This window comes from Lampetra fluviatilis, chromosome 51 (genome assembly GCF_964198595.1).
Source record: "Lampetra fluviatilis chromosome 51, kcLamFluv1.1, whole genome shotgun sequence".
NCBI classification, from domain to species: Eukaryota; Metazoa; Chordata; class Hyperoartia; order Petromyzontiformes; family Petromyzontidae; genus Lampetra; species Lampetra fluviatilis.
The window spans coordinates 3,941,956-3,955,905 of record NC_136325.1 but is presented as its reverse complement, the minus strand read 5'-3'; the positions used below and the strand labels follow the sequence as shown (position 1 = coordinate 3,955,905).

At 42.4% G+C, this 13,950-nt stretch overlaps 1 protein-coding gene across 5 annotated transcripts; it reads right to left on the bottom strand.

The window, feature by feature from the left end:
* Positions 1-261: 261 nt before the first annotated feature.
* On the bottom strand, positions 262-13,925 carry NHLRC3 (NHL repeat containing 3). Of its 5 annotated transcripts, none has more exons than XM_078878573.1 (8): positions 13,906-13,925; positions 12,124-12,195; positions 9,692-9,856; positions 8,537-8,687; positions 7,180-7,380; positions 5,991-6,082; positions 4,397-4,509; positions 262-1,146 (listed from the first exon to the last, which is right to left on the bottom strand). In XM_078878573.1, exons 2-8 carry the CDS (start codon positions 12,184-12,186, stop codon positions 918-920), a joined length of 1,014 nt encoding a protein of 337 aa, XP_078734699.1. In that variant the 5' UTR covers positions 12,187-12,195; positions 13,906-13,925; the 3' UTR covers positions 262-917. The 5 variants fall into 5 exon arrangements, with proteins under 5 accessions (XP_078734699.1, XP_078734698.1, XP_078734697.1 ...); XM_078878572.1 differs by lacking the exon at positions 13,906-13,925 and adding an exon at positions 13,863-13,881; XM_078878571.1 differs by lacking the exon at positions 13,906-13,925 and adding an exon at positions 13,554-13,766.
* Between the last annotated feature and the right edge of the window lie 25 nt (positions 13,926-13,950).

The following is a 13,950-nucleotide window of genomic DNA, read 5'->3' as shown; positions in this document are numbered from 1 at the left end:
TGCGATTTGATATGATTTTTTAATTAACTACTTTGATACCCTTATATCTGAATTCTTTAACTGCACCTCGCGCTTTAAATACAGCATGTATAATGGGACCTCCTTTGTCAGTACCAAAATATGAGAATAGGTTTTACCCTTTTTTCTGGCAACAAAATAGGTGTTAAGATGTTAAAACACCAAACTGAAACCTTCTACAAGGAATCATACTCTGATTATCAGTGTTTTTGTTTGCATTCTGACCACGAATATTGTGGTTAATGCAGACATGATTCCTTGTAAAAGGTTTCAGTTTGGTGTTTTAACATCTTAACACCTGCTTTGTTGCCAGAAAAAAGGGGAAAACCTATTCTCATACAGCATGTATATTAAGATGAGGTACAGTAATGCAAATAAGCTCATTGGCATACCTATTGTACTATCACATAACTTTCCTTTTGTACATTACCTCTAACATTCCATGTGTACATTGCTTTGTTACCGAGGCTTTTGAGCACCAGAGACTGTTGCATTGTGCACTTATTACAGAGAAACTTGGTGGTCTTTGTAACCACGATTTGAAATGCACCTCCAAATTATAAAAATAATATAAATTCACTCAATGTTTATCTTAATTTTTGTGTGCCTAAGGTGCAGGGGAAAAAACATTTACAAAAAGATTGGACGAATGTAGGGTAGTTTCTTTTCCCTTTTCCCAACATACATAATTTTTTAAGGAAATTAAGGAAAAGCAAAACCTAATATTTCTACAACCCACCATCCCAATGAATAACAGCCTCCAAGATTTCATGAGCTTTGTCCATAGAGGTATTTAAAATCCACATATTGTAACCATTGTTAAGTCTGTGCTGAAATTGCAGCCTAAATAGAGACTCTGTGGATTTGTGAACGGAGTGAATCCGCAAAGGCAGAAGTCATCACCGGATTGGAACAAACTTCTGTGCCTGTTCAGCGCCGATCTCCGCCAGGTAGATGGCACCCGTGGCAGGGCTGACTGAGACAAGGTGTGGCCGCGTCTCAGGGCCCATCTGCAGCGAGGCGGCAACACGGCACGTGCCCGGTAGGCCCACGCTCGGCATGTGCAGCAGCAGCAGCCGCCCCACGTTGAGCTGTGCCACCACCAGGTACTGCCCATCCTGGGTCAGTCTAAAACATGCACATACACGCGCGCACATGACCTGGGTCAGTCTAACACGGGGGTTGGCAACCAAAAATGAGGCATTTTATTCGAATTTGGTCAACTTATTTCAAGAGCTGCAATGCACTTCAATAACATCATGAAGCAGTCCTTAAAGAGCCACATATGGCTCTGGAGCTGCAGGTTGCAGACCCCTGATCTAACACATGTAAACAGATGTACACACATGACTTGGGTCAGTCTCGCACATGTACACAGATGCGCACACAACTACTGTTGGCATTGTAATCAGCATCGGCATTGATAATCATCAGGAACAGCATCAAGCAGGTATATCATTGGAATCCAAGTTGTGGAACATCTTACCTGGAAAATAAATGCACCCACCAATTCATATATTTAAGACTGAATTAAAGTCAAAACTTTCAGATTGTAATTGGATAACAAAAAAGAAAGTAGTCTTAAGCACATTTATATTTAAAAACTTTGTTTATTCTCATTGTGTGAATGGCTGCATCGCATTGTTTTTGAACATCGTATTTGGTCTGCCATGACTTCCTTCCTAAGTAATTATCTCAAATACTTAAATACTTATTTATTCTGGTGCCTAGAAATGTACTGTGCAGGAGGCATGGTATACATAATTAAAATATCATTATGATAGCAGAATCCTAGAACCAACATTATTAGTATCAGTGCCTCCACGCTCTAATAAGCAATCGGATAGCACTGACCTCCGATGGCAGCCCTAAACTAAACTAAAATAACATTATCGGTACCGAGACTGACAAGGCCATGCAGGAGGGCGTGTGGTACGGTTTGGCGCCAGCTATCATAAAGTGTGGTCGTGTTGCTACAGTTCTCCACGGTGAGTACAATGTTTTTAAAAACTGCGGCGCTATGCCTCTAAATCAAATTAACGCCGAGCCGATTGCGAGTTCCAAGATTCACCGGTGAACGGGGGGAAGCCCCCAATCTGCAACTAGCAGATGTCTCGGAACAAGAAAAGGGTTAATTATGTTTGGCCTCGCGTTCCATGCTTGGTGCCTCCCTTTTCATAGGCAGTGTTTGTTTATCTTAACATGGCTGCCAGCGATTAATTTCATGCTTGGCAAAGGGGAGGACTTCTCTCCCCCCTCTGTGTCCACGTCGATTCTTAATTTAACACGTAGGCTTTCGCGACCAATATTGTTCATAATCAACGATTTTTGGGTTTAGATCGCGTTATTTATAAATGTGTCGTAACCCTCCACCACCCGACACGGCCAATCAGTAAAAAAAGTGTCACGTTGACAAAAGACAAATAGTTCACTGTTTTAGCGGTGAACTGAATGGCCATTCAGTTCACCATGGAAATGGAGGTGAAGATGCCTATCTGAATGCGAAATCGCATCATCACCCAGCTCAGAAATCCTCTCTAATCAAGACGCTCATACATCGGGCTAAAACAGTGTCAGATGATGAAAGTCTAGTGAGAGAGATTAAACATGTTAAAGAAGCACTAAGACAGAATGGCTACAATAATGCTCAAATTAACAGAGCACTAAATGCCAAATCACGATCGCAAAGCAACACTGCTGAAAGCGATCAGATTATTAAAACAATAAAAATACCATTTATCTCAGGAGTAACTGACAAATTAGCCCGTGTTTTGCAAAAGCAAAACATTACAGTAAGATTTGGTACAGTACACAAAATTCAACAACTAGTAACGTGCACTAAAGACGAATTACCTAAATTATCAACAGAAGGTGTATATTGGATTAATTGTGTATGTGGCAGATGCTATATTGGACAGACAGGGCGTAACGTTAGTGTAAGACTAAAAGAACACCAGAGAAATATTAAACTATCGCAAACACAACTGTCGGCAGTGGCAGAACATGCTTGCCAACAGGGACACTCAATTGATTTTGACAACGTTGAAGTGTTGTGTAAAACTAGTTACTACTGGCAAAGACTAATTAGAGAATCCATTGAGATTGAGAGAAACAGAAATAACTTTAATCGCTCAGACAGCTACAGGCTTAGTGCGGCCTGGAAGCGTATTATTAAATAAGATGCATTACAATTCCTTATAAGGGAAACAAGCACTAACTGATTATTAATGTAGCATAATCACAATAGAACACATTCCAAATGATTACTAATCTACAACTCGCATCGTAACAATAGCCTTATTACTAATCAAGTATATAATTACAATAACCCCCCCCTCAAATCTTTGCACCTGATGAGTTAATGAGTTAATGATGACGTCACCCTGCTGCTGCTCTATATAAGAACGGGAGACACAGCAGAGCCTCACCATTCTGGCGAATTGCCCGATGATGCTGGATGCAATTACCAGCGAAACGTCGTACTCAAATTGTAAATGTTGTGGTTTCACGCTTCAACACACCGGTGGGCTAAAGCAGTGAACTATTTGTCTTTTGTCAACGTGACACTTTTTTTACTGATTGGCCGTGTCGGGTGGTGGAGGGTTACGACACATTTATAAATAACGCGATCTAAACCCAAAAATCGTTGATTATAGATTCTTAATGCTGTACAGTTTTTTTGACTCTTAAGATCCGTCTGACTGGTTTGTGGCCTCAAGTGCCAACTAAAACACTTGCATAAAAACGTGATGCAACCAATGCATTGTTAATCTCGAGAAATTTGTTCAATAGTATACCCACGACATTAGTCACATAAACCATTTCATGGCAGGGGTCAGGCTCTCCATAGAATGACCACCGCTAACTTCTTAGGGTGGCGATATGGCCAAGCAGTAGCACATTTGTGGCTTGTTGCAGAGGTTTGCGATCTGAACTCCAACGGCACCGTAGTTAGCATGACCGGTATATTCACAGTGGACGTGAAAGATCCCGCAATGTTATTTCAAAAAGAGTAGGCAGGCATTGAGGTCTGCAAAGTAATTAACTGACAACAATGCAGCAATATCAACCCCCTACTGCTGGCAGGCCAGTGCTGCAGAGGGATGGTTGCCCCCAGGGGACATCTCAACCATTACATTTCCCTGCTGTAGGGAAATGTAATGGTTGAGATGTCACATCACACGTTTTAAGTTGCCGAGTCATGCAAGTGCCTAAAATCATTATCCTGAAGAAGAGGTGATCAGATATAACTTACTCAATGGTGAAGTTCACGATATGCTAGATTGATTCCTGATTGCGATTTAAACTTACAACATTTCAAATTTGAGTCGAGTGCTCTGACCACAGCAACACACTGGACCAGGCCATGTAGCCTCACCTGACGGAATATGGGCCGTCATCCGTGAAGCAAGAAGTCCACTCTCCCAGCCATTCACCAGTGGCAGCGTCGAACACTTGAATTCGCTTGTTCCCCCTGTCAGCCACCCACAGCTGTGATGTACAAACGCCAGACGCACAACTCTTGAGTGGATTTCATGCTCGCTAATAGGCATGCAACCTATTAAACTATCTTGTGATTCAATGCACATGTACAAATTTTGGGTCGTGACTCTATTCAAGTAGAGATGGGCAATATAATTATGTATTCGACTAATCTGATAATGTGAAAATACATGAGAAAAAAGACTTACATGTGTTCTTACACGTGCGAATTTATGGAAGGGTTATTGGGTGGGACTTGGTAACATAATTACCTTTTTTAGCTGCATCACGCTGGGCGTGAATTTGTTTTTTTCAAGGGGCCGAGTAACGGACCACTGGAAACGTATTTATTCAAATTTTTGGTTGCATAATCGCCTTAATCAAATGATTGCCCCAACTCTAGACTGAAGAGTGTATTCTTTTTAGTGTGAGTTGTAATGTTTATCATTCTCATTTGCACAGTGTTTCCCTGCATTAGTATACGTAAACATATCAATACACAGCTGAATGAGGTCCTTCCAATGCCATGTGGGTCACTGTGGTTATTTGAACATCATCAAACTGGTCTGCGAGTTGGTGAAGGTAGGAAGTGGAGACAGGGAAGCATACATGTAAAAACAACAATGTCTAGATTTGAAGCTTTCGTGACTGCAAAGATTCATACTCTTTGGTTTTTTCGGTAAAGTCACGTAGGTAAAACACTCGTTGTCTGTTAAAAACTCTAACAGATAAGTGAAATTCCTCCCCATAGAGGGCATTAATTCTAGATTTGAAACCAAATCTAGAATGAATGCCCTCTACGGGGAGGAATTTCAAATCTAGAATTAATGCCCTCTATGGGGAGGAATTTCACTTATCTGCTAGAGTTTTTAACAGACGAGTATTTTACCTACGTGACTTTACCGAAAAAAACAAAGAGTATGAATCCTTGCAGTCAAGAAAGCTTCAAATCTAGAATTAATGCCCTCTATGGGGAGGAATTTCACTGATCTGCTAGAGTTTTTAACAGACGAGTGTTTTACCTACGTGACTTTACCGAAAAAAACAAAGAGTAACAATAATGTCCTCCACATAGCCCCGCAGACTTAAATGGACAGTTTTGTGCATGGTGGTTGCCCATTCAAGCACTATCCAGGCTCAATATCCAGAGTTGGCTTCTGAGATCTGATGAGATCTGGAGCACTCCAGGTGACATGGCCAAAGGCAGCAACATTTTAACACCATAAGATTTGTATACACTTATTAGCTAACATTCAAAATAATTATTTCTTACACGTACCAATTTATGCATGAATCGTACATGTAGGAATCAATTTTAATCGCTTGCAAACATGTTTTGACATGCCTTCTCACAGATTCACTGCAGTCATTTTCTTATCATTAATCTCTTACATCCGTGTGTTTCTGCTGTTGCTGCTACTATTAAATTCTATACTCTCAGGCGCAACAGGTATGCATTCCGACGCCAATTTCTTGATCGGTAAACTGACCCTGCCAAAGCTGTCGAGGCACAAGCTGTGTGGGATGTAAAACTGGGCTTTTCCACTCCCCTTTTCTCCGTGCACCCACTCCAAGGTCCGGTCTGTCAATGGAAAGAATGAGTCACCATGTGCCAATCTGATCAAGTGCAGTGGAGGCTTACAGCTAAAAAGGAAATCAATTGTATTTCATATTGTAATCAAAGTTAAAATTAGCAGGGATTCATCCAAATGACAGCAGCTGCAGGCAATTCAGCAAATGCAATGTTACTAAGTGGCTTCCAGCCTTTATTGGATTGGCAGACAGGTTTCAGCCACTTTCGCTTAAACTGGGGTCTCAAATGGAATGTGGTGATGGTCTCAGCCTGACTCACAAAGTACCATTAAATTAAACTTTGTGTTCCAGTTAACTTAGGATATACCAGCTCAGTATAATTTAAATAAATTGGTTTGATTGCCATGTGAGAAACACATGGAATATGAAAGGCATTCCACCTGGGTAAGATTCCTAACAAATTTACTTTAGAAGTAGTTCCTTAATCTCATCTTATAGGGGCTTTCTCCAAAATTGATGTTACATTAAATGTGTCTGGTAATATCCAATGGAAATGTATTTGCCTGAATGCAACATGACGTAGATAACGTTACAAAATTTAGTATATTTTGGAGGAAAAACAAGGGGAAAAAATTGAATTAAATGTAAGCTGGCAGTACAGTCAATTGAGTGAGCCTCCACTTGAAGACAGTCTCCATTAAGGAGACTTGAAAATGGGGCTGTTCGGTGGATGGAAGAATCCAAAAGGATAAATAAATGAAAAAACAACTAAATTAAATCACGACGTTTCGGAGGCAACACAAGCTTCCGTCTTCAGGTAAAACCGTTACAGCCAAATTCACTGTAATAATGCACTTATTCTTAATAATTAACTTAATAATGCACTTATTCTTAATAATTCACTTATTACAGTGAATTTGGCTGTAACGGTTCCACCTGAAAACGGAAGCTTGTGTTGCCTCCGAAACGTCGCGATTTAATTTTTAGTTGTTTTTTCATTTATTTATTTTTTACCTACGTGACTTTACCGAAAAAAACAAAGAGTACGAATCCTTGCAGTCACGAAAACTTCTAATCTAGAATCTAATAAAGGGTCCAATGCGAAGTGAGAGGTAGCGACAAAAGGACAAAATAGCTCTCACGCACCAGATTGGAGCTTGAAGACGCGGTTGTTAAGGCCACCGTCTCCATCGGCAACGTACATCTCCCCTCGCGGCCCCACAATCACCTCTGCCGGCTGGTCAAACTGCAGTGGCGTGAAGCTGGCGCCAGCCTTGCCCGGCGTGCCTAGCACCTCAAGCAGGTTCCCGTCTGGGGAGAACCTCTTTATCGAGTGGCCCCATTCACCTGTCGGCAAAGTGGTTGCAGTGACACAGTCAAGACAGGGACCGGACTAGATATGAATGTATTCACACATGGCAGTGGCGGTCAACAATCACGTTGTGCTGGGGCTTTGCCGAGCTCGGCTGGCGCACCTCATGAGTGCCCAGGTTGTTTGTCCAATGCAAAATCTGAGCCGCGCCGCTGACGTCACAAGCAATGAACAAGTTGAGACGCATGCAGATACTGCGGTGAAGCTGTATTCGAGTAGTGACGTCACAGGCAACAACAACGTAATTTGCCCCACCCCTGGCCCTGCTTGGGCCCAAGCCAGATAGGGATGTCTCATGTCAGTATCATATGTAGTGATGTTATTCGGATCACTACGGCGCTTTGCGCTGTGTGTGTGTGTTGTGGAGATAACTAGCAGGGTACAGTACCATGCACGTGACGGGCCGGGGTGAGATATAGGGGCACGTGAGGACAAGTCACCCCGCCTCGGGTTAAGCACGTGACAGGATGGGCAAACAGATGCTAGGGAACTGGAATTGGCCGGATGGACCGAGGAGAGGGGCGACGGAGGGAGGAGCGGGGGCAGCGGGGAATAGAGGATATAAGGCAAGCCTCGAGCGAGGTTCGAGGCTGTTCGGTGGATGAAAGAATCCAAAAACCTCTTATGGATGATATTGGTCGCGAAAGCCTACGTGTTAAACTGACTAACCTCTATGGGGAGGATACTTTTCTTCAAACCAGAAAACTGGAGAAACTCCGAATTGTCTTCACTGGCATTCCTCAAAAGATGCAGAGATTCAAAGAGCGCAAGAAGGGTAGTCAACACATCTACGCCTCTATATCAGGAACGAAACAGAAAGACTTCTCCACAAATTTGGCTGTCGCCTGATGAAGCTAGTTGTAATTACTGGTGGAACGTCGTACTCAGTTTGTATATGTTGTTGCTTGGCTCTCCAACACACTGGTGTGCTGTACAAGTGACGAATTGGCATGTTCTGTTTACGTGACAACCCTTACTAGTTGGCTGTGTCGGGTGGTGGCGGGTTTTAATGACACATTTATACATTATACAGGTTCATTATCACAGTAAGAATGAATTAGACATGCCCTCTCCTTTGAGCTCGTTAAGTTTGCTGATCGGGTAATTATGAATGGTGATGGGGTGTGCTACCCGTGCCGACGTCTGTGACCCAGATATTGGAGTTGTTCGCAGATTGCAGGAAGAAGATGCCGTGGGGCATCTCAAGGGCTGACGAGTTCCAGGACCCAAGGAATGACCCAGACTCTGAGAACACCAGCATTTTTGGCACGTTGTCTCCCCTCTACACACAAACATGCGAAAATACAAAGAGTGCTTGTATAGCAATGTTCCATATCTGTGACTTATCTGCCATGAACAATTAACTGCCCACACCCAGTGCAGTATTTGTGCACATGGAACTCATTTCCTATAGACGTCCACAAATCTGACATTTTCACACGCAGTTAATGCTTGCATACATTTGTTAACTTATAAAATACAGTGGAGCATTGCTTCAGGTACAGAGCAGTTTGGGTTTTATTTTATCCGTGAACTTATTTGAGCAGGATGCAACTGTGATTTTCTATAATGTTCACATGTACAACTTTTTCACATTCGCCTACACCTCAAGTCTCCAAGCGAGTATGAATATGCAACATTTGACTGTATAGCGTTTAGGGTTAGCGCAACGTAAATATTAATTTGTTGTTACATGAAGCACCAATGGCTTGTTGACAAGAGGTCCATTGGACAGGCCCCAGGTGTGTATGTATATTTAACAGCTTTCGCACCATAGGTAGCCAACTGTGCAAATCGGAGGTGTGAGGAAAGGACAACTAAACACAAATATTAGTTGTAAAGAAATTAGTCTTAAATCTATATTTAAAAGTGCATAGCTCCAATGGCTTCCTCATATCGGAAGAGAGTTCCAGACCAATTGCAGGAGTGATCTGAAAGTGTCAGATGCGGTGACCGCATTTGTTGGATGGTTAGCCAAATTCCGCTGCAAGGATTGCCAGAGTTTACGTGATGGTTTATGCTCCTTTACGAGATCAGCAAGGTATTGTGGTTAATTTGTGCCCAGCACTTTGTGTTAAATGAGTGCTATCTTATAACGTATTCGTTCAGCAACCGGAAGCCCAATGCAGCTCAGCAAGCACTGGACAGACATGGTCAGATCTTGCAGTATTCTGTATTGGTGGACTGAGATGACAGACAGATGTGCCAACTGCGTTCCCCACTGCCACATTGTTGTTTTCGCTGCCTACTATATCGTGGGTAGCCCAAACGATTTTATCCACTTACCTGCGCGACATACACCCGTCCAGTGGCGCCATCCACCGCTGTAGCAAACACCTGCCCGCTGAAGTGCTCCGGATAGTGTGGCCACGTGGGGTCAAGCTTGTAGAGGAAGCCCTCGCCACTGAGATGATATGACCAGGCTTCCCGGTGCCTCAGCAGAAGCGACATCTACAAAGGACAGCCAACAGTTGTTACCATGCTAAGGGAATGTACTGGGTAAAGATGTCACCCTGCAATTGATTACTCATGCCACTGATGATAAAACAGCATCCACTACAAAGAATTCTAGAGTACAGTCATACCTCAGTATACGACCGCTTTGGAATACGTCGAATTTGGTATACGTCGTGTTTTGACGAGAAAAAAATGTCTTGGGATACGACGTCTTGCTTGGGGTACGACGCGCTTGCTAGAACTTGTATGGGTCGGGATGGGTCACCGCGTATCCGCGTATACGCCGTTCACGACTCCTCCCCTTCCTCACCACCATCCTCGTAGGCTAACAAACTCCTCTCAGCAAGGTAAAGTGATGTTAAATTTTATTTTTATTTCAATTTATTTATATTTATTTTAATTTATTTATGCATTTATTTTAAATTATGTATGCATTTTAGTAATATGTAGTGTCTAAATTATTTTATACAACCCCATTAATGTATAATATGTCATATAAAATATAATTTCTTATACTCTGGAACGGATTATTTCCTTTCCCTTATTTCTTATGGGAAAAAAATTAACTCGTTAAAAAAAAGTTTTTCACTATAAATCCTTTATATGCGTGGCGGCTAGAGTCCTCTCGTCCTCTGGCTTGAGATGGCTGCCACCTATGGGTCAGATGATTGCCTGCAACCATTAAGCAATTGGTAATTAAATATAATTTATTTTTTCCTAAAAAGTGTAAAATTTAGGAAAAAAATTTTCACGAAAATAAATTGTCACGCACAATGAGTCTGTGTGCAAAATGTCAGCTCGATTGGATCACGGGAAGTGGGTTAAAAAACGACCGAAAGATTTGCACGGTCGTAAGCGCGCAAGCAAGCAAGTGAACTTAATATAAAGGATTTAAAAATCGTTTGGTATACGTCATTTTCGGTATAAGTCCTACCTTCTGGAAAGAATTAACGACGTATACTGTACTTCTTTAGAACATAGTTCGCTTTTCTTTCACGCAGGCCAGATATCTTGGTATGCCCAAAATTAACCTCGCCACACATGACCTGCCGATCGACTGTGGCATACCAATTTAGAATCCCACTGGATAGAGGCAACCCAAAAAACACACACCTCTGATCTTGCAGGTAAACGTTTATTTCGTGTGCCCGGCTGTCAAATGAAAGTTTTAGCATTTCATAATTGAAGAAAAAAATACACTTTAAATTGGCTTTCTGGTGCCCTCTAAAAATAATATTCCAATGGTTAATATATATGTACCAACTGAGTCTGATTCTCAAGCACAATAATCGCTACTTGCGCATCATGACCATAAGGATACATTTTAATTGATGAAGCAATAGAAGAGGAATTAATGTTATCACACATGGAAGGATGATGATCATTAAGTGCTATATGTAGTATTGACATTTCAGGGAAATGGCAAAAACATGCTGCATTCAGGAACTGCTCTGTCCTCATCTTAGCTTTGTGTAATGTATCTACTGGTGCCTATAACTTTCGTGTAAGCTGGTCAGAAATCCAAGCACTATCCAAACTAACCCATGCTTGGTTTTCAAATAATGATGATATCGGGCAGATTCTGCATTGCAATACAGGGTGGCACAGTGTTAACAGTAGGCAAGGAGATCCTGAGTTTGATTTCCGACTCGGGCACCTTTCTGTGTGGAGTTAGTATGTTCTCCCCATGTTCTACCTAAGATTCCTCTGGGTTTTCTGGTTTCTTCTCATAGCCGAAAAAAACATCTAATGTCAATGGTTTCTGTCAGACTTCCCAATGACGAAAAATTACGGGCATATTTCTTAATTGGAATTACACACAGCAACTTTTGCTCCCTTCTGCAAAAACTTGGCAGAACCCTACCAAAAGCAAGTATTGAGAGTCTGTGAGCCTTTCCTGGGAAAACAAACATAACCATGTGATTTGTGGTCGGCAGCAGGGGGCAGTGCAACAAAGTCCATACTTGTAATGGATGTATACGCCTCCACATCTACGCTCTCCCCACCTTCACCAACCAGCACCGATAGACGTGAAGTGTGGTGAAATATCACTCGACAAGGCATGGAATGGCCCTCATTCAGCAGCACGTTTTTAAGAGAGTAGAACAGATTCATTGAAACTACTGGAAAGTTCAAGTGGACCACGTGTGTATGCAGTGCAAGTGTTCGCGTGGCATTACATGTTCACAAGGATTCACGTTCATCTTTGTGAAGAAAATGGCCAGTCAACAGTGGTGATGGCTGAGGCTGTAGATTATTACCTTCAACACGACGAGGATTCCCACGAGGGTGAGACTCATTGTCAGAGTCATACATTTTCTCATGGCTTCTGGCTGTCGGTACAAAATACATACACATCACACATTTGATAATTCTACGTAGACAATGCCACATTTTATAAATTACTCCCTCCAAATTTAGGGCCACCAATGGTGGAGCGACGGATCTTTGGCGCAATTAAGAATGGACCACTCTTTTAATGATTTCCTCGTGCAGCAAGGGAGTAAAGTGTGGTTTTGTGAAAGGCCTTATGTGCTGTGCGGTGCATCAATGCACGTGTGTACACCAGCATGCGATAACGGAGTTGGGCCTGTGAGTGGCTGGCAGGGTTATTGAACACATTCCTGCAGGGGGGAGCTGGTAGGAACGTTGGGTTGCTCGGTCAATGGCCAGGGTCAAAACGGCAGTGTGGTGTATTCCGCAAATATGCCCGACTGTGAGGGCTGGCACAAGCCGGCGTGAGTAGGTTAAACGTTGAGTTGTATAAGGGCACCACCGGGTGACCAGCCCCTCCCCACCCAGCCCCACCCTCCCCACCTAGCCCCTCCCCACCCAGCCCCTCCCCACCCAGCCCCTCCCTGCACGACGGACACAATAATCCCCTGTGGGCTGGTGGAACCAGGAGGTTCCTACCAGTAAAATGTATTGTTGTGGTTGTCACACCTGATGATGATTGCTTGTGTTGCAATCGAAACGTCGTGATTTAACTTATTTATTTTTCTTTTATCACCTACGTGACTTTACCGAAAGAACCAAAGAATATGGATTCCTTGCAGTCAACGAAAACTTCAAATCTAGAAACAAAACATACGTGGCCTAAACACAAAAACAAACACGGGGTCATTGTATTGGCCAGCAAAGCCAAAGATACGTTTTTAAGTCGAATAAACTGGACATTCCCTACATCCCACACAACACACGCCAACTGATGTAATTTCCATTCACACGCCCCCACGTCAAGGATTTGTTGTGCACAGTTGCATACACATAGCAGATGTATCACTTAATCACATAAAAAGTTTAAGGTTTGTTTTGATCTGCGACATTGATGATCCCGTTCAGAACAGTTCAGTTTGCTGTCCTTCCCCCGGCAACCTCCCGATTAGCTACGTACGGCGTGAAAGAAGTTCTCGGTACAACGCAAATTTATCACGGGAGATGCGTGGTACATGAGCACAACAACTGCAAATTAAATCTAAAAAACGTAAACAATACATTGCAACGAGACCTTAAGGAATTGTGCAGAACCATCAGGCGGCGACAAGCGATGAAATCCAATAGAGCTATCAACAAATCGAAATGTTGCTTAACAACAAGACAATTAAGTTTTGTTCACGAGGTGATGTTACAATGCATTGATGCACATTAAGGAACACCCTTAATAGTGCTAAGACGTAAAACAGACACTCACTATCTGTCGGTAAAGTCACGTAGAAGGTAAATAATAAAATATAAAACAATTAAATTCTCACGACGTTTCAATTGCGACACCAGCAATCATCATGAGGTGTGAAAAACTTTACCGAAAGAACCAAGAATACGAATCACTGCAGTCACGAAAGCTTTAAATCGAAACCTCATTTCCTTGTTAAATGAAGATAAAATAATGAATTAAAGTGGCCGCTTTTAGCAATGGAATCACACGACGCCCTGAGAACTACGAACAAGTGGCGGCTCGTCGTTGTTTATTTCAACAGCGCCGTTTACAATAAAAACATACCTTGAGGGAAAGTGTCAAATACAAAACGTAACGCGAAGCTCACGTTAACGTTAACGATGCGGAGCTTTAACACGGGCCTCGGTCGGCC